Source organism: Protopterus annectens, chromosome 3.part1 (assembly GCF_019279795.1).
Source record: "Protopterus annectens isolate FY-2018-M chromosome 3.part1, PAN1.0, whole genome shotgun sequence".
Classification (NCBI taxonomy): Eukaryota; Metazoa; Chordata; order Ceratodontiformes; family Protopteridae; genus Protopterus; species Protopterus annectens.
Genome location: NC_056732.1, coordinates 1,588,102,540 through 1,588,128,125, shown reverse-complemented (window position 1 = coordinate 1,588,128,125; position 25,586 = coordinate 1,588,102,540). Strand labels below are relative to the sequence as shown.

Sequence of the window (25,586 nt, the reverse complement as noted above, 5' to 3'; positions counted from 1 at the left end):
CTCAAGCCTCTTTATCCCCTACAACAATGCAAAACATTTACGCTCATCAAACAAACTTCTGTTTAACACTTGCAGATCCAACAACTCAGCAGGTGACTCCCTGTTCTCTAATACTGTTGGAAAGCTATGGAATTTACTACCCACTGAACTCACAACTCTGTCTTCTCTTACACTTTTTAAAAAGAAACTCAAACTATACCTCAATACACACTGGTTATGTTCCTGCAGTAATCCTGACTAACTTTCTTACTTCTCACCAATAACTACCGTACATCATCATAGTCTTACCCTTATAGTTTCTTTTTACCATGAAACTGCTAATAAATTTCATAAATATATGTACATAACATCCTCTCATAAATATTATCCTTGCTGTTTACTGTTCTTGCTATGCAGGGTTGGAGTATGATAGTTAGTATTTCTCTACCAATGTTTAACTTTTTGCTATTTTTTGAAAAAAAAAAAAAACTTTTTTTTGTTCTAACTAAAATGTATTTGTTCTAACTACTACTACTTTCTATATTGTATTTTGTATGTATCATTAATGTTATTTCCTTCTATATTGTAATTTGTATGTGTCTTGGAGCTTTTCTCCCCGGACCTCTACTGAAAATGGACATGTATCCGGTTAGACTAGCCCGGTCAACAAATGTAAAATAAATAAATAAATTAGAAGATGGCTGGTTGTGCCAGTCCTTAGTTGGACACCCCATATAGCTCAGGCTACTGCAGCAGTGATATAATGATGAACATCAATCTTTCCTTGGTGCTGAGGCTTTCACCACAGCTGAGATGGAGTTTCTCTGATGGGAGTCATTCCGGCAGGCATGAGGGTGCTTTGTTCTGTCACTGGCATCCAAGCAGTGAAAGCATTTGAATGGCCTAACCACCCCCAACCAACAGGGCAGGTGATATGCATCACTGTAGAGGTTCACAGTTCTATCCCCATGTGTGTGCATACTTCCACATACCTACTATTATGGCTACTACCCACTGGTGGCTTTGTGAGCTGTATGCCCACCCACCAGGCTGCATATTTGCATACCAGCCCCTCCTCAAAGGGGATTTATACAATATGCAGTTGACACTACCTAACTCTGTACTGTAGGATAGATATGACTATCTTCCCCTGCCAGTGCCATGCAGAGCCTTAGCTGTTTTTGAACTTAGGTTGTTTAGGCCATAGTCAAGGTTTTATACTTATATGCTACCAGCACTGACTTAGCCATAATGGAACTTACCCAAATGGCACAGGCAACCTGCTTCTGCTACATTAAAATTTAAATTTGTGTTTTTTTAACTACCTGTTACCAAGCAATATATAATAAAATGAACACAAACCACAAACAACGCACAGTACAGGTGATAAATAAATTGTGTTAAAATAATAGATATATTCATACTTAGTCAAATATTACAGTAAAAGATGAATGGAACAGCCTGATTTGCTAAGATGAGAACTTGCCTTTTGAATCCTGTGTAATTCTTTGAAGAAGTAAAAGCAGTATTTGGTGAAGAGCTAGTGATGCATATCGCTTATATCGACCTTCCTAATGCATTCAAGCATTGTTCCATTCAAGGAAGTGACTGACAAACTGAAAGCATAAAATGTCAGCCATTATATAGGTCAATGATCAAAATGATCAAACCACTGGTTAATCGACAGGACAAAAAAGGCTAGGATGGGGCATTACCTGTCTATCCCACAGGGAGTTACCAGTAGTACCCACTGGACTCTGTACTGGGGACACTTTTTTTCAGACAATAATTCTCAAATATAAAAGTGAAAATTTTGATATGGATAACCAAGTATGCTGATGACTGCAAAATGGATGAAATAATTGAATAAACAATGTTGAAATTCTCCAAGACAGTTTTCTAAAAATGCATGTCAAGTGCCTTAGTAATCATCTCACCTTCGATGCCAATAAATGCAGTATTATAACACTTAACAAAAAGGACATAAATTATATTACCAAATGAATAATCAAGTCTTTAGCAATTACACTATCATTTAAGGTCTACAGACAACAGTAAATAAGAATTCAGCGTTCACCATAGTTTATATACCAAAGTTAGAAAAGTTCATTTTGTAGCTCTTATTCTGAATGGCATGGCTAATCAACACAGGGATTTTTTTTACCCAGGTTAATGTCTCACTAATCTGGCCCATTACTGAATACAGTGCTATGTTCTGTAGCCTTTGAAAGGGGGGTCTATCAACTCTATGACAGTTCTTTTGATGAGTGCCATTTCTGTAAATTAAAATCATGGAAACCACTTTCAGGGCTAAAGGACTTTGCACATCCCCCCACCACCATTATGCAACCATGGAGTTGACATATGTAGGTTTGGAAGGTGCAGGATCTCTCCCCATGTATAGGGTGCAGGTGGGCAATTGTTTTCAGATTTGCTGGAAATTATTCTCATTTACTTCATATAAATGAAATTCACTGAAATTACCTTTGACATCAGAGGAAAATATTAACTTTTATTTGTGATTCAAACACAAAAAAAATGTTAATATTTTCCTCTAAGATTCAGTGAATCTCATTTCTTATTTGCAATGGTGATGGACAGGTTGACAGATGAGATCAGACAGGAGTCCTCGTAGACTATGATGTTTGCAGATGACATTGTGATCTGTAGTGAGAGTAGCGAACAGGTGGAGGAGACCCTGGAGAGGTGGAGATATGCTCTAGAGAGAAGAGGAATGAAGGTCAACAGGACTAAGACAGATTATATGTGTGTGAATGAGAGGAAGGATAGAAGAATGGTAAATATGCAGGGAGTAGAGATGGTGAAGGTGGATGAGTTTAAATACTTGGGATCAGCAGTTCAGAGTAATGGTGAGTGTGGAAGAGAGGTGAAGAAGAGAGTACAGGCAGGATGGAGTGGGTGGAGAAGAGTGTCAGGAGTGATTTGTGACAGACGAGTACCAGTAAGAGTGAAGGGGAAGGTCTACAAGAGGGTAGTGAGACCAGCTATGTTATATGGGTTGGAGACAGTGGCATTGACAAAAAGGCAGGAGTTAGAGCTGGATGTGGCAGAGTTAAAGATGTTAAGATTTGCACTGGGTGTGACGCGGGTGGACAGGATTAGGAATAAGTATATTAGAGGGTCAGCCCAGGTTGGAAGGTTAGGAGACAAAGCCAGAGAGGCAAGATTACGTTGGTTTGGACATGTGCTGAGGAGGGATGCAGAGTATACTGGGAAAAAGATGCTAAGGATGAAGCTGCCAGGTAACAGGAAAAGAGGAAGGCCTAAGATAAGGTTTATGGATGTGGTGAGAGAGGACATGCAGGTGGTTGGTGTGACAGAACAAGATGCAGAGGACAGGAAGAAATGGAAACAGTTGATCTGCTGTGGCGACCCCTAATGGGAGCAGCCAAAAGAAGAAGAAGAAGATTTGTGATTCAAACACAAATTTCAAGAATTTTGTGGTGGTTTCATTGCTACTGGAGGATTAACACGAGCCTCTTCTCTAGGAAATTGCTAACATGGTCAAATTACAAACACAAACACACAAGCACACAAGCATGCTCATATGCGCAAACACTCACACATGCATACATTCTCACACACACACACACACACACACACACACACACACACACACACACACACACACACACACACACACATACATGTGTGCACACAAACATGCACATAAACACAGAAATGTAGAGAAAAAATTCTGCTTAGGTACTATTAGAATCGGAAGCATGAACAAGCTATCAGTTTTGTATGCATTTCCTTTTTAATTTCATAAACAAGTAAACACAGTTTAAAATATAAAGTCTGCCATACCTGCCATGGTTCATACTGATGCATGTCTGCACATGTTCTGTTTTTAAATGTCCCGTTCCCTGGTATGCATTTTTGCAGATCCTGTAATGCTTGTACTATAATGTTGACCGAATTATAAACATTATAATTTATAAAATCAACACCGGGTTCAAGTAATTTCTCTGCTCCTGTGCAAATAGTCGGTCCAGTTTCAGAAGGTATATCTGACTGATTTTTACTATAATGTTGCCATTCACAGTTAAACATTTTTGCCCAAAAGTCCTTAATGAAAATATCATTTGGAAATCTAAAAGGGTGGATGTATGTGAAGTAATCTTTAAATCCAGGTATCTCTTCACTGTGGCTAATAACTCCAATGGTATTGTTTAATGTTTCCCAGAATATTCCTTTAGAAAACATAGCAGAGAAGAACCATCCATCAACAGCAATCCACAGTTTCTCTGTGATGTTGCTTCTTGCAATCTGTTCCATTACTGGCTGCAGGCTTTCTCCATAGCAAAATGCTAAAACAACAGTTGCTGTAGATTTCTTAATAATGTCTATAATTTGGTGGGTCCTCTTCTCGCTGTAAGCTACTGGTATGGTTTCTGAAAAAGCAAGGCAAGCACCAAACCTGGAAATCTGTTCTTCTATGCCGTGGCTGTACTGTGAGCCGTAATCACTTTCTTCAGCCAGGATGCCAACCCAACTCCAACCAAAATGTGCCAAAACATGGAGTACACAGAAAGTAAAAAATTTAATACCTTGAGCAAGCCCAAGAAATGTAGATGAGGATGGGCTGCTACTACTTTCGGCATTTTGATTGGTAGAATACGTAACCTGTCAAAAATATTTTGTTTTCATATTATGAAAAGCCAAGTGTGTGTGTGTGTGTGTGTGTGTGTGTGTGTGTGTGTGTGTGTGTGTGTGTGTGTGTGTGTGTGTGTGTGTGTGTGTGTGGGTGCATGTGGGTGTGTATGTGTGTGTGTTGATTTGTATCAAGACCATAAATTAACACCATTATAAGTAACTGTGTGCATCTGTTCTTGTTAGAGCACCTCTCTTGTAAATCTCCATATGCAAACTCTTCACCTTAATCAGCATCTCATTTCTTGCTAATATGATGTAGGCTCCCACGATTATCATTTCATGTGAGCTGTGCAGTGAAGATCAATGTTCCTCCTCATCCTCAAGTGCATTACATTAGGCCATAGGCTCATAGGCTGTCACTGTGAACCTTTCACAAAACATGGAAAAAATTCTTGAACATTTCTTAGACACAAAACACACATGCGCACACACACACACACACACACACACACACACACACACACACACACACACACACACACACACACGCACATACACACATGCACACACACACACACACACACACACACACACACACACACACACACACACACACACACATGCACATGCACACTCACACATGCAAGCACACACACACACACACATATTTACACTTAAATACCAACATTTTTGTAGTATATTATAATTTTCCATTGACTTGCCATCAAAGTAAATATTCATTGACTATTGCTGAATAGTTAAATCCTTAAGCATAAAGCATTTCTGGCCCCCCTGTTTGAGAAATGCTGCATAAGGCAAATGTCTTACTTTTCTATCCACAGTTCATAGTTTAGCTTTTAAACTCTTATGCCTACCCCACACACATACTTAGTTGATCATACATGAGAATAGGGACTTGTATCATGCCACAACTTTTCTGAAACAATTTAACAAAAAATCTGCATTTTAACCATCCCTGGGATTCAGTAAACTCCATGTAGGCTTCGTGTAAAACCTAGACAAAGGTTACATGTTTGTGTGGTGATGCATGGTGAGCAGCAATGCTCATAACATATTCATGCCACGCACCTTGTTTAAACATAAATAAGCATGGTTTCCAGGAAACCGTGTAAAGCAACATGAATAGCAATCCTGCTTACATTAGAGCACAGTCAGTTAGTGTGTTTGTGAGGAATGCCACAATGATCACCAGGGTTCAATCTCTTAGTGCAAAATATTGTGACAAAACCCAACATAATGAAGGGACAATGACCCAGAAATAGGGACAAATTTGACATATTTGCTCTTTAGAATTGTGCTACAGTAAAAAAAGGTTTGCGTTAAGATACATTTTCTGAAGGATTTGAAGTCTGATACTCAAAATGCATGTAATTATTTAGAGACACCGCTCAATCATTCCCAATGATATGGCAAAAAAACACAAATTTTATAAGGAACAGACCAAAACATATAAGTCAAAATTCTGGATATACTATTAAAATCTGGACAGTTGAGAGGTATCATAGTTATCTATATGGTCAAAACACAGTACAGGATAGTGCATAGTACTGTGAAATCCCATTCCTGGCATTGTGTATGAATGTTGTGTAAATGATCTGTAAGGGTACATGGACTGCCATGTTCATAGGTTCATAGATCAGTACTAGGCTAACTGCCCTTGTGAGCCATTTTAAACCTAGCCAATTATCCCTTGGGAGACTCAAACCCTGCACTTTGTGTTTGTAAGGCAAACACCTTAACCATTAGGCCACCCTCCCAGCTGTAATAAACACTCAGTGGAAGTGTGTGTATTGAATAGGGACACAGAGATGAACTGTAGGAAAGAACACAGGGAGAGAGAACAGGTGAAACAACCTAATGTACAGCAGATGAGGGCATGTCAATGGAAGACAGCTGTAGCAGCAACACCAATCACATAGTATGGTACAGTAGGAACTGCACAGTGAAAATCTATATTATGTGACTGTCACACAAGTTGACATAATGGGGAAGATGTCTGTGTGAGATAAGCATTCTTACATGAACAATACAGAGGACATCTATTAGGGATGTTATATACAATTGGGGTAGGCTGCATATTGTGAAGCTGTGCAAACTGATTTGCCTGACTATGAGTGCAAACTCCACAGAGGTCTCCAGCAATTGGGACACAGGTAAAGGCTCATAGGCAACATTAAAAGAACCACACACAATCATGCACAATGTCAGAAAAATACCACCAGTAATCCCATAACATATGTGATTTAGAGTGATCATAGATGGTTCTGCACAAACACACTTGTACAACTATTATGACATATCTGCACTCTATGAAGGCGATCACACACACTGTCCTGACACTGTAACATCTGCTGGAGGTGTTAGGAGGGACACTGCTATACCTGTATGTGACATTATGATCAATACAGGCTAGGTAACTAGTGTGCATGGCATACATATATATGGCACAATCCACACTGTCATGAATGTTATCTTATGCCATTAATGTTGTCAAACACCTATGTATATACGGTGTACATCACCAGAACAGGTAGCACACATGCATCTGGTGTAACAACTTGATGGGGGTTCCACACCATCAGACAGTAATGTTTATGCCACAAAAAGAATACCTGTGTATGGTAAATAAGATGTATGACAGCTTACTGTGGCAAAGGTGGTATACTTCAGTTACACATCACTGGAGGATGTGTAGTGAGGTACATGAAGAAGGGTGCATTGTACTCAGTAATTGATGTGATGAAGGCTGTGAACTATGGAGCTATTATGGCCTGTGATGTGGATGTCCTTCACATACTCACTAGGTAGCAGTGTTACATACAAGGGAGTAGGCAGTACTGTGGCTACATGCTGGTGGACGTTCCACATACCATCTACTCAGGACACAGGTCACATACCTAGAGGGTGTGATGTCTACATCACATACATAGAGGGTGTGATATCTACATTTTACTTGGGTTATGTATTTATTTTATTGGCTTCACAAATCCCTCCATCTTTTTGTGTCATTGCAGGTGTTGTCATGTCTGTGGCAGTAATCTTTGGTGTTCGTGTTGATACTCTCTGTATTATACTAATACCACAGTTGGAGTAAATGATTGTCAACAATCTGTAGTCTTTCAGACAGCTGTTTGGACACAGGAGGCGTATGTCATTCGTGATGTCTGTGACTTAAATAATGGACAGTAAAGAGCCTAGCAGGTAGCCCTGATGTATGGACCTGATCACTGGACCCGAAAAGTAGTTCACTTCACACATTTCAACATATTTAGATGCCAAGTATATGACACAGTGGTCTTCCCGCTTGGTAGTATAGGTGTTTATGGTCACATCTGACAGTATGGAGTGAATATGTCAGTGTGGATTTGTGTCATGCACTGGGTACTGTCCTCCCCAGCTCAGACAGATGCATGGATGTGCACTCTTCTACAAGAACATAGTCTGTGTGCAGGGTGTGTTGAAGTGTGTATTCAACAGTGTCAGGAAGGTGTATATGCTGAGTCATGCAATAGGCAATCTGTGATGTTGTCACAGCTATTGATTCTGTGTGATAGGCCTGGATGAAGATAAGACAGCGCATACTGGCTATCCTGATCTGGCCTAGGGTTTGGACACAATCCCCCATGCAGGTATCATTGAGAAGCTGTGCCAGCTGGGGATTAACCCTTATGTCACTAGATGGGTAATTGGCTTACTGACAGAACACATACAGTTAAAAGTTAGTGAATCAACCTGTACCAGTAGAGCTGTCACCACTGGCGTACTCCAGGGATCTGTGCTTAGCCCTTTACTGTTTGGAATCTATTTCTCAACAGTTCAGGCTAAAGTATACTGCCTTTGACTTACCAAGTTTTGCTGATTCTTACATACTGGGTGCAATCATTGAGTCCACCTATGATAATAAAATACTACAGGAGGGGCTAATACAGACAAATGATTGGTGACAAAGCCACATGATCTACAAAGGAAAATGCGTTTTTTGTTGTCCCTCTGAAAAGTGGAATTCCCTGCCAATTACAGCATTGACAACAGTCCTGCTATGCTGAAACCCAGTGATGCAAGCACTGGGAATACACATTAGATAGCAATCTGAACTTCAACCACCAACTGTCCACATTAGTATTGAAAGCCTATGTTGTACACATCATGAGTCATGCCATTGTATTCAGATCTGAGGATCATATTATAGCACTGTACTCTAACCTCATCATAACACTAATAGAGTATAATGCTGTTTTTTGCATGTACCTCACCAGACACATGCTGCAGTTAGAAAGACCACAGAGGTTCCTCACCAAGAAAACACAGGGCCTACAAACCATGCCATAATGTATGTGGATAGACTGAAAGCCATGTCACTGTCATCTGGATCATATAGGATGTGATGACTTCTGTCTGGCCTCCAGGCCAGTCTCTGATGCTGCCTTGGTGAGAATAGTGCACATCCACAAATCAAATATAGCTGATGACATCAGCACAGACACACACACACACAAACACACACACACACACACACACACACACACACACACACACACACACACACACACACACACAGTTGACTACAGTGATAATACACCCCCTACCTATCTATGTAGACAGACTGCAGAACTCTGTATTTAAGGAAAGTGCCACTGCTCAAGTCTGACTTGAAGTGTCTCAAACAACACTTTATAGCTGATGACATGAGCAGTGTCTTAAGAGGAGAATATGATAATAACAGTGTCCCACATGCTGGTGTAAAAGTCTCTCTGTAATGTCAAGCAAGAGTACAAACAGAGACAGAGAGACAAACGCACACACACACACACACACACACACACACACACACACACACACACACACACACACACACACACAGTTGGCTGCAGTGAGAATAAAATCCCTACCTATCTAAGTACACAGACTGCAGAGCTCAGCACTTTACACAAGCACCATGGCACCAGTCTGACATTTACAAGGCTGCTGGACAACTTATAGTGGATGACATCAGCAGTACATATTGGAGAGAAGATGTTGGGAGGCCTGCATGAAATGGATGTGTAGAGGTGTGCAAGTTTCAAAATACTGTCAATATATGGGATTGGAGTGCTAACTGTAGGATACACATTTATGCTTTTCTGGCTAGACACACACACACACACACACACACACACACACACACACACACACACACACACACACACACACACACATACACACACACACGACTGGAGTGAGAACAGAACCCTTACCTGTCTATTTACATAGACTACAGAGCTCAATACTTTACACAAGCTCCAGGGTATAAGTCTGACTTTTACAAGGCTACAGGACAACTTATAGTGATGACATCAACAGTGCATGTTGGAAAGAAGATGTTTGGAGGCCTGCATAAATTCATAGCTTCATTGGTTCATAGGTGGTTACTAGGCTAATGGCCCTTGGGTCTTTATAAGCCTAGCTGTGTAAAAACACAAGTACTCTTACTGAGCATAGTTTGGTGTGTATTGATAGCTGAGCGGTTTTGTGATCATACCAGACTGCCCCTGTCCATGAGGGAGTTAGATACCACCCCTGGGCTGAATTTACAATCACCTATCTAGTTATTAAGGTTGTGCTTGAATAGGATCATTGAGGAGCACTGCTTCACATGCAGTGGGAGCCTATTACAGAGGAGTGGCAATACTGGGAGATATATCTGTCTCTCCAACGTGTTCTGTTTATGCAATAGGCTAGGTTGAGATCCCCAAAGCAAATTATTCTTGTCCCATTTGATTTGGGGTTGTCCAGCATTTCTAGTAGGACAAGGTCTGAGACTGCTCTGTAGGCCAGATATAGGTTGCCTCTCATCAGCCTGTATGATACTGAGTACAGTGATAGGTCTTTCAGTCTTTCCATGTCTGTCATGTTTTGGAGTCCCTGGATTCTCCTGGTCAGAAACCACTGTGTTTTCTCCAGTTGCTGCAGGTGTCTGGTGAGGTAAATACAGAAGGGAGCATTGTACTGAGACAGTGCTCTGATAAGGATTGAGTACAGCGGAACTATGACCTCCCTGGTCTTGGATGCAATGCCCTAATTTATGAGGTGCACAGTGTAGAATGTGTGTCTTACCACTATGGACACATAGTGATTGAAGTTTAGATTACTATCAATATGTGTTCCCAAGTCTTACACCACTGAGTATGAGCTTAGAGGGGTGCTATGTATATCATAATTAACAAAGGTACTTTTTTGCCAAAGGAAACAGTAAGGCATTTTTTGCTTTAAGTTTCAGTCCATGAGTTTGGCACAAATCATTTGTCTGTGTCAGCCCTTTCTGTAATATGTTAACATTTTTGGGTGACTATATATGATTGCACCCAGCTGGCAGTCATCTGCAAACTGGTAAGTCATAAGCTACCACTGCCTCTCCAAATTTATACCACCGATGCACCACAATGTTCTTATGTTTCAAAACTCTTTCCTTAGGGACTTGCACTTCTACTCCAGAGAAACTAGGGCTAGATTTAGTATTGTCTCTTGGACTGATATGGAAGCTATTACAAGATTAGCTAATAACCATCAATTGATAGCAGATAAGGGAGGGGCGGTGGTAGTCCAGGACTGGACACAATATGACACTGAAGTGACCAGGCAGCTTTCGTACGGTCGATATTATTTACATTTAACACTTAACCCCACCCCCCATTTCAAAAAACAAATTGATGAGTTCCTGTTTCTAGCCATGGAGGAGGGTATCATTACATATACCACTATGCATCATCTGATGTTATCAGATCCCAGCAATCAATACATCTATTTTCTTCCCAAAATTCACAAAGACCCTCAGAACCCACCTGGCAGACCCATTGTTTCAGGGAGAATCCTCTGACAGAACCAATATCCCAATTTTTAACCAAATACCTTAAGCTACTTCTCAAATGGGTAAGGGCCCAGTTACGAGACACCACAGAGTTTCTTCAGGTCATCTCTGAAATGAAGCTTGAGCCGGGTTGGCTACTTTGTACCTTGGACATTACAGCACTATACACCAACATCCCGCATTTGGCTGGGATTGATGCCTTAGGATACTGGCTGTATAAATCTGAGTTATATCAACCCGGATTCAATACATTTCTCATTTGTCTTGCCAAACATGTACTCACGAAGAATGTTTTTTTTTCTATCATGACAAATGCTTCCTCCAGATTCAAGGTACGGCTATGGGGGCTTCATTTGCCCCACTTTATGCCGATTTATTCATGGCCTACATTGAGGAGCAAATAATTTATAACAGCTCACATAATCTGTTTCTGGAGGAAATTGACATTTGGAAAAGATATTTGGATGATTGCTGGATGGTATGTAGGTCGGACATGTAGTATCTACGGGATTTTGTTAGCTATCTGAATGAGAACAAGTGGGGGGATACACTTTACAGTAAACTATGATTTGGATCAAATCACCTTTTTGGATGTTTTGGTGATCAGAGGTCCTGATAACACTCTAATCTCTCAGGTTTACCATAAGTTCCCCGAATACAATTCCCTTCTGCATGCCACTAGCTACCATCTTCCACATATCTGTAAAAACATTCCTAAGTCTCAGTTTTTTGAGAATTAAACGTATATGCTCGAATAACAGTATGTATCAGCATTTCAGAGATTACCTCACATTTAGATTCAGGAATAGGGGGTATAAGGCAGGATATGTCCTCCAGGCCAAAAACAAGGTGAATACCATTGACAGGGAAAGCCTTCTTCAATATAAAAATAAGGTTGATGATGGAGAATCTGTCATATGTTTCATTACCACATTTGGTAGGAATACTGGGGCACTGATGGAGAGTGTCCAGCGTCATTGGAACATCCTATTGGCAGACACTAAACTCTCTGGATTTTTGGAGAGCAGATGCCACTTTTCCTTTAGGAAGGGTAGGAATTTAGCTTCTTATTTTAATCATTATAAACATGGGCCTAGTCATAAGAAAGATTGTTCTCAAACTACACTTTTGGGGGATCCGGTTATAGGGTGCTTTCCCTGTACTCATTGCTCTTACTGTCCAAGGGTCATGAAAACTAAGTGTTTTAGTAGTAAAAAACAGCCAGGTTTATAACATTTCTTTTTTTGCCAGTTGCCATACAGATTGGGTGATATACTTAGCTACCTGCAATTGTTCAGCTTTCTACATCTCTGAGCACTTTTGTGATATAAAACATCAAAGAATTACCAATGCCCTGTATAAACACACTATTGTATATAAAAATGCTTCTTTCAACTTTATAATTATTGATTGAATTTTGGGCATGAGATCCAACAAGTCGGGTTGGCATGAGATGTTGAATAAAATAGAGAAAAAAAATGGATTATTAAGCTGGGCGGTCTGTTTGTACCTGGACTAAATGAGCTCCTTTAATCAGTCACATGATGTTATTATTGACTATTTAAGGAGTTAGTTCATTCATGTTCTATACACTAATGAAGGCTATGTGATTTACTAAGCCGAAACCGGTCTGTTTCTTTCTCCTGTGTTATTATGTACTTGTAGTACTTAACATTAAATATTGGTTTCTTGCTACAGTCTGATGGTCTATTTTCTGCTTTAGATTACGTTTGGTTTGGGACCTTTCAGTTGCTGTCTATGCAGAAATTTTTTCATACTGGTGTCCTGTTGTCCCTCATCCAGAGCTTTGAGGACATTATTAAAGATGTCCACTAGATGTAATAAGCAAGATCTCCCCTTGACAAAACCAAAATTGGTCAGGTCAAGCATGTTGAAGGTCACCTATGTCCCTGTGGATAAGGTTGATGATTCTTTCCATAACCTTGCAGATAAGAGTAGTTAGGCTTATGGGTCAATAGTTCCGAGGGTCAGTTGATGGATGTGTAGACATGTTCAGCTGTGAAGATAGTTCTACGTCTGCATGTTACCAGATTGATGTGCATTGCATATCACACATTTGATATTAATTTATGTAGGGTAGTTGACACATGTGTGACAACGTACTGAGACACCAGGGTTGCAGTGCATAGGGGAGGCAACACATGGCTGCGTTGTAAGTATGTGACATATTGTTAGATAGGGCCTTCCATTTGTTATATTTACACATGTATTTTCATGTCTTAAAGAGTAAATGGACAGAAAACAGCACTAATACATGCTAATAGTGACTTGGCATACTGTAGCTGTGACCAGCAGATTTGCACGATGGGTGGCAAAGTGTTTGCGCATGTGAAATACTCATTTCCATTACTTTCCCTGTTTGCACATACCTAAGCAGGGCACAAATGCAAACTGCATTGCTAAATGTTTGAGAGTTAGCATTGAGTCTATGAAACACACATGCTGCTTACCTGACTCTCTGGCAGCAGGAGTAAATGCATTGACACATTCCTTTTTTAGCCCAGATGATACTGAGTTGAAATACAGGTGTATGTAATACTTCTATATAAACAGTGATAATGCAATTACATTATTCTTTATACTACATACTGCATCTTCTTTATAGTACATTCAGCATATGTTATTATATGCGTGTGTTAATGTAGTGAAGTGGTGTTAAGTGGCATTGCACGAAGGTAACCACATAATTGTAGAGCTGCTCACTGTCTCTTGGCAATGGTGCACATTGACAAACTCTGCACAAGCATAGAGGCCAGCCAAAAAGTGAAAGGATCCATTGCTTTTTCTATTATTTATGTGTGTTGTGTGTGATTCCATTTTTTGACCAGATTATAGGTGTTAAAATGGTGTAGATAGGAAAGTGGTGAAATGGGGAGCAAGCAAGGAGAAGAACAAAGGGAAAGCAATACAGGAATGTGCAGGAGGGAGGGAGGTAGAAAAGAACTGTAGCTATCCATTTCATCAACAGTAAAAACTGATAATATATGTAGAGTTTTAGCTGAATTTGGACTGTCACCTCCAGAGAGAGGGGTGCCAACAACATAATCATGTTGTATAGCCAATTGGACTGAATAATGTGTGTCAAGAAGACACACATTGAAATGGAGAGCTATGTATGGAATGATATTTTTTATGTGGGAGAGGTGCCCATTTTTTTCTTTACATTAAGTAAGAGAGGAATGCTGTGTAAGGGACGTAGGTATGTCTGGGTCAGGTAAGTTGGGTAGATGAGGAAGAAAATCCAAACAAATAAGACAAACAAGACAAGAGACAGGGATGGCGAGGGACACAAACGGTTGGGGACACCATGATTGGGGTGAGGGAGGGGACAACACAGGCTCATGCCCATTAAACTTGGAGGCAGTGAGAATTGAGTCCTCACCCACTGGATTGTCATCACTGTCCCCTTACTCTGGTGGCAGCTGTAGTGCTTGACATTTTCTCCTCCTATGTACCAAAAGGGAGAGCAGCCTCTCCATCCAGTGTAGGCATACACCAATGGTGCAGTGCACGACCCTACACATCAACCCTGGCATCTCCTGTCAGGTGATGAAGTCCCCACCTCCACCATTGCTCACAGAAGGTACCACTGCACCAGTTGTCAGGGCAATACTACTTGAGTGTGCAGGTAGTGCAGGGGCAGCAGAGGCAGTGCTGCCAGGTTGGGTCCCAGATGTGCTAGGCATCAGTGCTGGAACCAGTGGAGTGGGAGCAGGCTGATCCATTGCAGCTGGCCTACCTCGCTGTGCTGTGTACCATTTAATGATGTGGTACAAATGGATGACATGGAGACATTCTGACAATACATAATAGAAAATAAAAAAAGAAAGATAAGGGTTGGGGTGAGAGGAAAAACAAGGCATACAATTAATATGATCATATGTGACATACAATTATACAACTATTTTATCTGAAGTATATGTCCTAACAAATGCACACTATAACTGAGATTGCTGACAGTAATTCTTGAAATATGCATATATTGCACATATGAGTGTTCCAATTACACAGATTACTGTTAACAGCAGGGCATTTGTGCCACTTGTATAAAGTTTAATTTTAATGTAAATATTAAATAAATGCCATATTGTGTGGTTGTAATTCATGGTATTGAATCCACAGCCTCTGACTACAGTCTAATATTTGACTACTAAAGTTGGTTTGTGCTACGGAGTAATGCATGCATACTTGGTTTTATAGTTAGAACATGCACTCTTAATTTGCTACAACTGTATAAAAAAAAATCTATCTTTAACTTTTAAAATTACAATAACACTTCTCTTGTGCTGCATGCATACCACTTGCTTCCCTCAGTGTTTCCATTTGAGTTCTGTATTAGCTGGGGAAAGAACAGAAAACAGCTTAAGAGCAATATGCATACCAGTCTTGCCTATATTTAGCTTTGTATTACAAGTACTCTCTTATTATCATACTAACTTAGCTGTGGGATGTCCACAGTCTCAAATTCAATCAACCAACCATTGAGGGTATCTTTTCTGTACCACTGTCAATCATTAAAATGATGCTGACACTGTTCTCTAGTGTGTAGGATTTCAGTAGCATTGGATCCAGGCTGAGCCAAACTATTCCACGCCTGAAACTTGTACTGTGAGCCAGAATACTCCCCCTGCAGAAGCCTTTGGCTATGGCACTTTACCAGGAGTGCAGTAAATATCTTAGACTCATGGACATCACACTTGTGTGCCCTAAACTGGGCACTTTCCACTCTAATACCAGACATGTCTAACACCTGAACTAGAGCAATGGCAACTGATGCTTGCCCACTAATTCCAGTTATCACGTTTACTGGTAGTGCACAAATCCCAAGCAACAATGCCAGCCTCATTTGAGTGATGTTAAGCAGAGTGTAACAGTGCCAAGCAGGGAGTAAATAAATACTTGAAGCTGCAAAGTTAATCTGACAGCAAGTATGTTCCAAAAGGAGCTTCCAGTTAGGCTTATATATCTCACTTGTTAAATACTCCTGTATAGTAAAATATTTACATCAATATTTTAGCTATGTTTAACAATAAATTTGTTGGGGTGATTGTACATTGCTACAGTTAACAACACATTCTGATGATTACATATGGGGCTTAGGTTAGACTTGTCATCCAAGTTCTTGTTGAAAGTATAGTTAATGAATATATAAAGGGCAAAACATTTTACTCCCTGTGTTACTGTTAACTGTGATGATGGTGTCCTTACTTCTTCCAGGACCGTCCAGCATAGGAAGTATACTATCAACTGCACATGGTAAGCCAAATATTTTTATGTCAGTGCTGATGAGCAGTTCAAGGAAATATTTAGTGCATGATGTTGGTGTCAGGACTGTTGTGTGTATTGCTGTACTGTCTGTAATAGTGGCACCACTGTTAGTTTGTTAGCATATATGGGACTATAGTAGTGGAGGTATTAATTTTTTTCTGTGTTTGTTGCTTATTTTCACAGGTGATCCTAACAGTGGAAGTGTGGAACTTCTACTACCTAATGCCAGAGTATTAGCAGACTCTGATGATGATGGTAGCCAAACAGGTGCACAGTCAGGGGGTGCAGAGGTTTAATCTGACATTGAGGCTGACATACAGCCATCCCATGTAATTCCATCGGACACAGCCAGTAGGTCTATGCCTACCCATTCCACTGAACACTCAACTATTGGACAGGTGGAGAGTGAAACAATTGATCAGGGAAGTGTGATTACTGTGGCTTCAGTGCCTGTTGACTCTGGCTGTAGCCAAAGTTTGGGCTAGAAGCACATGCACATACCCATTAGATAAGGTACAGACTGACATGGATGACTGCCTCCACCATGTTGCAGATTCAATTGATCGGATAAATGACACATTGGAATGGGTGGTGTGATGTCTGTGATGGAATATCTGCTAGGAAGGTGACGGCATCCTGTTGGGCGTAAGTCAATGACATAATCTGCTATTAGTCAACATGGCCGTGCCCGATCACACATCCATAGTAGCAGTACTTTCACTGCTCTATCAGTGGTTGAGCTTTCCACACCCAGACATGGCAGCCCATGGGATCATGGTCCTTGGCATCCTTGTGAGGGGGGCTCATCCAGTAGACATCAGTCACATTCATGTAGCAGCAGTGCATCTGACCATGGGCATGGACATGCCAGTGCAACTCCTGGCAGAGCCAGTTCTCGTGATTGGGTAAGACAAAAATGGACTGCCACCTCTACCATACATGGCTTACACTTGTCCAACATACCAAGATGTAGAGCTAGCAAAGAGCTTGGCTGTGTTCATGCAGACACTCATATACCAATTTCACCTGGAGGACCCATACAGACACACAACAGTTACATGGTTCAGCCATGAAGCTTAAAACTCATTTTGTCTCACTGGCCATTTGTTACTTTATCTGAATGTCTGTCTGCTTCTCTTGCTTAGTCACACACACTCACCGTCCTTTGTGTCAGCCTAGGCTTCCTACCCCCCACACATATACACACACAACAACCTGTGCAAGTGATGATAACTGTGCTATATCCTTGTTTTCTATCTTTTGGATTCAGGGATACATAAACTTTGTGTCTGATACTCAGGGTGCATAGCTGACTTAGTTCTTAGTATATCTGCATTTGTTATGTTGATTATGTTGTACCTTTGATTTATATCTGTCTTAGAACATTAGACAGTTGATAGCATCAAACTTTTTTTGCCTCAGTATTGTTAATGATCTTGTGAGGGTTGTGAAGTCTGAAAGTGAAATGTGTCACATTACTTTCTACCTTCTCTCTTTAATGATTTTCCAGTACAAATGTATGGTGCTAAACTGAGGGCATGCTGTGCCATCAGTACTTTTGAGAGGTATGACTGTGTGAATCTTTGATGCCTGAGGCCTGCTACTTAATAATGGACACATATAAGTCAAATAAGTCTCTGCTGTCACATGTTAAGGTCATTTATGTACAAATCTCCCATCTTTTACTTGCTTACACTACCAAGTAACAAAATTCAAGGATATGCCAGTCATTCACAATATACTTCAGGTTCAACACTTACCTTGTAAATCCAGCAGTTGCAACAGTTTTAGTTCAGGGCTGACTCTGTCTGATGCTAGCAGTGCACAGCCATTACATCAGTAGTTAATAGTTCTGAGTGTTGCCCATCATCAATGTTACTATATGTATGTGCGTAGGAGGAAGGTTTTAGCCCGTAAGGTGGAGAGTGAGTGTGCTATGCATTGTCTCTTACCCAATGTGAAGGCATATTCTTCACGCCTACATCTGCCTACACCCACAGCAGCTGCTGGTTCCCCCGTGACTCCTCACCTGTGTGTGGCTGTGGTGACCTTGCTATTGGTGGTGAGATGTGTATCCCTTCCCTTTGTTGATCCTGCTGAAGCTGTTTTCTTTGGACGATGTTGTGTAAGATGGCACACACAATGAATATTTCAGTACAAGTACATGGATTGTACTGCAGGGCTGCCCAGATGTAGCTAGGTGCTGGAACCACAACTTCAGCAGCCCAAACACATACTCTGTTATGTGTCTGGTTTGAGTGTATGCTTCATTATGGTGTTCTTCACTAGATGTGTGTGCATTTCTGATGGGCGTCATTAACCAAGGTTCCAGTGCATAACCCGTATCCCCCAGTAAATGACCCTGTGAGATATCACCCCGAGTGAACATCTGATACAGTTAGGAGGTAAGTCAGACATGTGAGTTGTGGTAACCACCTTGGTTGCCAACACACACATTCAAAATGATTCTCTTGACATTACACATGATTTGTCAGTTAATAGAGTAGAAGCCCTTCCTATTTATGTAGAACCTTCCCTGTTCCCTGGGTGGTGCCTTAATTTCTACAAGTGTGCAATGTATGGCACTCAGTACTTCAGGGTAGTGTGCTACAGAGTAGAACTCCTGCATATTTCTGGCCCTGTCCTTAGGTGTACAAGAGAAATACATGTGGTCACTAGCATGTTGAGGAAAAGCATTCAGGAACTGATGGAGGAATCTGGATGCTGATGCCTGTGACACCCTCAGCATGTCCCTTGTTGGTCTCTTAAAGGTATCTGTATCTAAAATTCTAAGTGCTACACTTGCTTTTCTCTACACTGGAATGGGTTCTCCTTGATTTGCCCTGGCTCTGAGTTGAGAATGACAGAGGTTGCAGAGTTCCTGTAGTGTGTCTCTATCCACCCTGTAGCACTCTACAATTTCATCATCATGTAGATTGTGATAAGTTAACTGTGGTCTGAAAACTTGTCTCTTTCTTGGCCGTGGTCTATTAGCAGCAGCAGCAGCATAGACTTCAGCCTGTTGCACATACACATGAATTAAAGCATCAGCAGCCCCTTACATTGTTTCTGTATCGACTCCTTTCAGTAGCTGTATTCCAATAGGTTTTGGAATTAGTAAGGAAAAGCAGCACTGAGTCTAAATGGTTACTTTATAAGTTGTTGAATAGCTCCTCCTCCTCCATTTTGGATTGGTTGATTAGCATACAATTCAGCCGTTTATGCTGTAGTTAGCATACCACAGTGTTTACCTTGTATGTGTGGCGCTACACGACTCTACACACCATGTAAAGCCAGTTACTGTATCCAAAACAGTTTGCTACCATGTGTGAATTGCACCCACATACTATGTAAACAGACCATGCAGGCTTTATTGAATCTGGTTGCATGTCTTTCAGAAAAAAAAAAACATTGTTACATGAGACAGCTGTTTAGTTGTTTGTAACTGCCCTCAACAAAACCTTTCCTATGTTTTTAGTAACTTCACAGTCCTAAAAGAGATACCATAAGGGTTTTCCTGCCCTTAAGAATCAATGCAGATATAGCCAATTATACTGTACTGATTTGTGTATAGGTTCTCAATGAATGTATTAACCTCTGGAGTGTTAGTGTGGGCATTATGCTTCCCTGGAAATGTAAGTACACAGAGTTTACTCTTATAGCCCATTCATCTGCTCCCCGGGCAGCATCTGCAAAGGTTCTTGTCTACACCCCTGGGTATTTTGTGCAGTGTAAGCTTGAATAATGCAGAAGAATTTCTCTCAGCATATGTGCTTCATCTCTCTCTCTCTCTCTCTCTCTCTCTCTCTCTCTCTCTCTCTGTGTTTCTCTCTTCCATGTGCCAGAGAAAGAGAGAGAGAAATGATGCACATATGCTGAGAGAAATTCTTCTGCATTATTCAGGCTTACACTTCATAAAATATCCAGGTTGACCAATGGGAGGACCTTGATTGTTATTTAAACTACAATTACAATTGGTATTATGATTCTGATGAAGTTTCCTGGAGGGAAATGAAAGCACTCAATCCTGTTTTTTGTTAATAAACCAAGTGAAACTATATCATGAGACTGCCATTATTGGGTACCTGCTGTGGTTGGAGATTGTTTCGGATTGCTAGTTTATTCTTTCTCTGGTTTTCCATCTTTTTTGATTACATGAGTAGTTTTCCCAGTTAATGGAGGGGTAGTTGAAGTTGCCTAATATAGGAGTGTTAGGTTGGACCCTAATATTCTCCAGGGACCTTAGGAACATAGAGTGTGAGTCTCAGGACATGGTTGGGGACCTATAGCAGGCTATGACCTGAATCTCTGTCTTACCCAATGTTAGCTACACCTGAAGTATCTCTGATAAGTTATGTTGGGTTACCAGTCAGGAGGTGTGCGCATCCTTTATGCATATAGAAACACCGCCGCCTTTGGAGCTTTGATCCAAGTTCTGGGGCCAAAAGGTGTGGAATGAGTTATAGACTGATAGTGGAGGGGTACTTTCTCCTGCCTTGAACCAGGTCTCTATTATAGCACAAATGTCAATATTCTACATTTTAAGGAGTGCTTCAAGTGAGTGCATTTTGAAATTTAGACTTCTAGCATTGAGCAGCATGACCCTCAGATTGAATTTGTTTGTAGCTGTTACTGTGGTAATTTGATCTTTTGAACACCACCTAAAAAAGGCACTATAGGGTTGGCAAGAACCTTGGCCAGTATCCAGAAGCCCAGGGATGACAGATGCAGGCCATCTCTGACAAAGCATCGAGGTCTGCAATCATGTCATCCCAGGCAGACAGATAATGGAACCCCTTAGAATGACACCAGAAACTTATCCAATTGTTGAAATCAATCATTTTCTGCTTGTACTGTGGTATCATTCTGGGTGATGGAAGGATGTTGCTCAGGGCTAGGGTCATTGCCAGCTGGGCTACATAATTCAAGAGCTCCTCCATGTCTCTTTTCATGTAGCCCAGGGAAGTATGTCTCAGGTCATTCACACCCACATGTACAATGACAGAGTCATACTTGTACCTGTTGTTGAGGGACCTGAGTGGATGCATTATGTGGTGGATCTTGGCACCTGACAGGCAGCTGACTGTTACTTTCCCCTTATACAACCTAGTGAGTGAGACATCAGTGTGCCTCACTAACGAGTCACCTATGACTAGCATGTTGGGCATGCTGTTTTGCCTTAGGAGCTTTGATTGAGTGGCACACTGTTTAGTAGAGTTATGTGTCTCGTGGTTAGTACATTTCTGCCTTGGAGGTCTCTCCTGTTTGGATAAATTTTTATTGAGAGCCTCCATGAAGATGGGTGTGTGGTTTGTTTTTTTTTTTTATGTGAAGGCAGTACTGTTGTGTGTTCTGGAGGGCTATGTGTTCCATGAGGTGTGGTGCAGATGTGGACCTTCTCCTCTTGGCCAGCTATTCTGGTCTTGGCTGGGGAGTGCATGGCTTCCAATTTGGATATATAAGTGCATCTTTCGCAAGTCTGAGTGTTGGGAGGTAAGAGGAGAGGGTTGTTTGTGTACATCAGACAGTTGCTACATTGCCTCAGGATGCCCAAGTTCACCAGGTAAATAGGAGAAAGCACAGGGAACAGATCTTTAGACATGCCTGGAGGGGTGGCCATTAATAATAAGTACTGGAACTTTTTCCTTGTAGAACATTTAGTGCTGGTAGCACTTTTGTGTGCTACAATGATTGCTACATCAAGTCCAGTAAAGTGCTAGACTAATAAGCTAGTACAACTAGAGTAGAGGAGAGAACTAGCAAATCTAAGGAAAAAGTTGAAGAGCAGACTTTGGCACCACTCAAAAGCTTACAAACCGTCCTGGATACAGCAAATCTGTATCTGGACTAGACTAGTTACAGGAAAGGTAGGAAACAAGCGCAAACATGGGCTTTTAAACCAGAAAGTTGAAAGAGATGAAAATACTGCCCAAATGGCCAGTAAACTACAATTTATGGCCAGAAACCACTCTTCTTGTGGTAGATAGACTACCTAGTGCTTACCACTCCCACTGATAAGATAGAAAGCTTCCCTCCAACACAGAAAGGCTTGTGGGGCTCAGAAGCTTACAAACAGTCCTGGATACAGCAAATCTGTATCTGGACTAGACCAGTTACAGGAAAGGTGGGAAACAAGTACAAACACAGGCTTTTAAACCAGAAAGTAGAAAGAGATGGAAAAACTGCCCAAATGGCCAATAAACTACAATTTCTGAGTTAGAAACCATTCCTCTTGTGGTAGATAGGCTACCTAGTACTTACCACTCCCACTGATAACCTAGAAGGCTTCCCTCCAACACAGAAAGGCTTGGGGGGATCAGAAGCTTACAAACTGTCCTGCTTACAGCAAGTCTTTATCTGGACTAGACTGGTTACAGGAAAGGTGGGAAACAAGCACAAATGCATGTTTTTAAACCAGAAATTGAAAGAGATGGAAAAACTGCCCAAACAGCCAATAAACTACAATTCCTGAGCCAGAAACCACTCTTGTGGTAGATATGCTACCTAGTGCTTAATACTTCCACTGATAAGCTAGAAGGCTTCCCTCTAACACAGAAAGGCTTGGGTGGCTCAGAAGCTTACAAACAATACTAGATACTCCAAATCTCTATCTGGACTAGAATAGTTAAAGGAAAGGCAGGAGACAAGCACAAAAGTGAGCGTTTAAACAGAAACGTGAAAGTGATGGAAAATCTGCCCAAACGGACAATAAGCTACAATTTCTGGGCCAGAAACTACTCTTGTGGTAGATAGGCTACCTAGTGCTTACCATTCATACTGATAAGCTAGAAGGCTTCCCTCTAATACAGAAAAGCTTAAGGGGGTCAGAAGCTTACAAACAGTCCTGGATACAGCATATCTGTATCTGGACTAGACTAATTACAGGAAAGGTAGGAAATAAGCGCAAATGCAGGCTTTTAAACCAGAAAGTTGAAAGAGATGGAAAAACTGGCCAAATGGCCAGTAAACTACAATTTCTGCACCAGAAACCACTCTTGTGGTAGATAGGCTACCTAGTGCTTACCACCCCAACTGATAAGCTAGAAGGCTTCCCTCCAATGCAGAAAGTCTTGGGGGGGCTCAGTAGCTTACAAAAAGTCCTGGATACAGCAAATCTGTATCTGGACTAGACCAGTTACAGGAAAGCTGAGAAACAAACACAAATGAGTGCTTTTAAACCAGAAAGTTGAAAGAGATGGAAAAACTGCCCAAACAGCCAATAAACTACAATTTCTAGGCCAGAAACCACTCCTCTTGTGGCAGATAGGCTACCTAGTGCTTGCCACTCCCGCTGATAAGCTAGAAGGCTTCCCTCCAACACAAAAAGGCTTGGGGGGCTCAGAAGCTTACAAACAGTCCTGGATACAGCAAATCTGCTTCTGGACTAGATTAGTTACAGGAAAGGTGAGAAGCAAGTGAAAATGCAGGCTTTTAAACCAGAAAGTTGAAAGAGATGGAAAAACTGCCCAAACGACCGATAAACTACAATTTCTGGGCCAGAAACCACTCTTGTGGCAGATAGGCTACCTAGTGCTTGGCACTCCCACTGATAAGCTAGAAGGCTTCCCTCCAACACAAAAAGGCTTGGGGGGCTCAGAAGCTTACAAACTGTCCTGGATACAGCAAATCTGTAGCTGGACTAGACTACTTACAGGAAAGGTGGGAAACAAGCCTAAACATGGGCTTTTAAACCAGAAATTAGAAAGAGATGGAAAAACTGCCCAAATAGTCAATAAACTACAATTACTGGGCCAGAAACCTCTCCTCTTGTGGTAGATAGGCTACCTAGTGCTTACCACTCCCACTGATAAGCTAGAAGGCTTCCTTCCAACACAAAAAGGTTTGGGGGGCTCAGAAGCATACAAACAGTCCTGGATACAGCAAATCTGTATCTGGACTAGACTAGTTACAAGAAAGGTGGGAAACAAGCACAATGCAGGCTTTTAAACTAGAAGTTGAATGAGATGGAAAAACTGCCCAAATGACCAATAAACTACAATTTCTGGCATGGAAACCACTCTTGTGTTAGATAGGCTACCTAGTGCTTACCACTCCCACTGATAAGCAAGAAGGCTTCCCTCCAACACAGAAAGGCTTTGGGGCCTCAGAAGCTTACAAACAGTCCTGGATACAGCAAATCTGTATTTGGACTAGACTAGTTACAGAAAAGGTGGGAAACAAGTGCAAATGTGGGCTTTTAAACCAGAAAGTTGAAAGAGATGGAAAAACTGCCCAAACAGCCAATAAACTACAATTTCTGGGCCAGAAACCGCTCTTGTGGTAAATAGGCCACATAGTGCTTGCCACTCCCACTGATAGGCTAGAAGACTTCCCTCCACCATAGAAATGCTTTGCGGACTCAGAAGCTTGAAAACAGTTCTGGATACAGCAAATCTGTATCTTGACTAGACTAGTTACAGGAAAGACAGGAAACAAGCTTCAAATTTTTTTTTGTAATGTGGAAAGGGAGAAAGGAAAAACAGAAGATAATTCAAGGTTAAGGACCTAAGTGGCTTGTCCTTCTCAAATGTTCTCTCTGTATTAGGTAAAATGAGCTGGTGATACTAGACTGGGATAAAGGATGGAAACAGCTGAACAGATGGGACTGGTAGGAGTGTCTGAATTCAAAATATGATCTCACTGTACTCAGTTGAGTGAGCAAATGAGATAGACCCAGGAGGAATGCTCAAACACAAATTTACAGGAGGGGCGGACAATTCCAAAGCCACCAATATTAATACCACAACAAGAACATGGAGGGAGGGTGGCAAACTAACTGCAGAGAGAGAGAGAGACCACAATATTCTATGAAACAAATAAATAGAAAAATAAT

At 41.1% G+C, this 25,586-nt stretch overlaps 1 protein-coding gene across 1 annotated transcript in view; it reads right to left on the bottom strand.

Annotated features, from left to right (window-relative positions):
* LOC122797820 overlaps window positions 1-25,586 on the bottom strand; it is a 287,227-nt gene that overhangs the window by 191,067 nt on the left and 70,574 nt on the right. Inside the window, exon 4 of the mRNA XM_044066343.1 lies at window positions 3,811-4,629. Within this exon, the coding sequence (XP_043922278.1) occupies window positions 3,811-4,629 (819 nt within the window). The remainder of the gene's footprint in view (window positions 1-3,810; window positions 4,630-25,586) is intronic.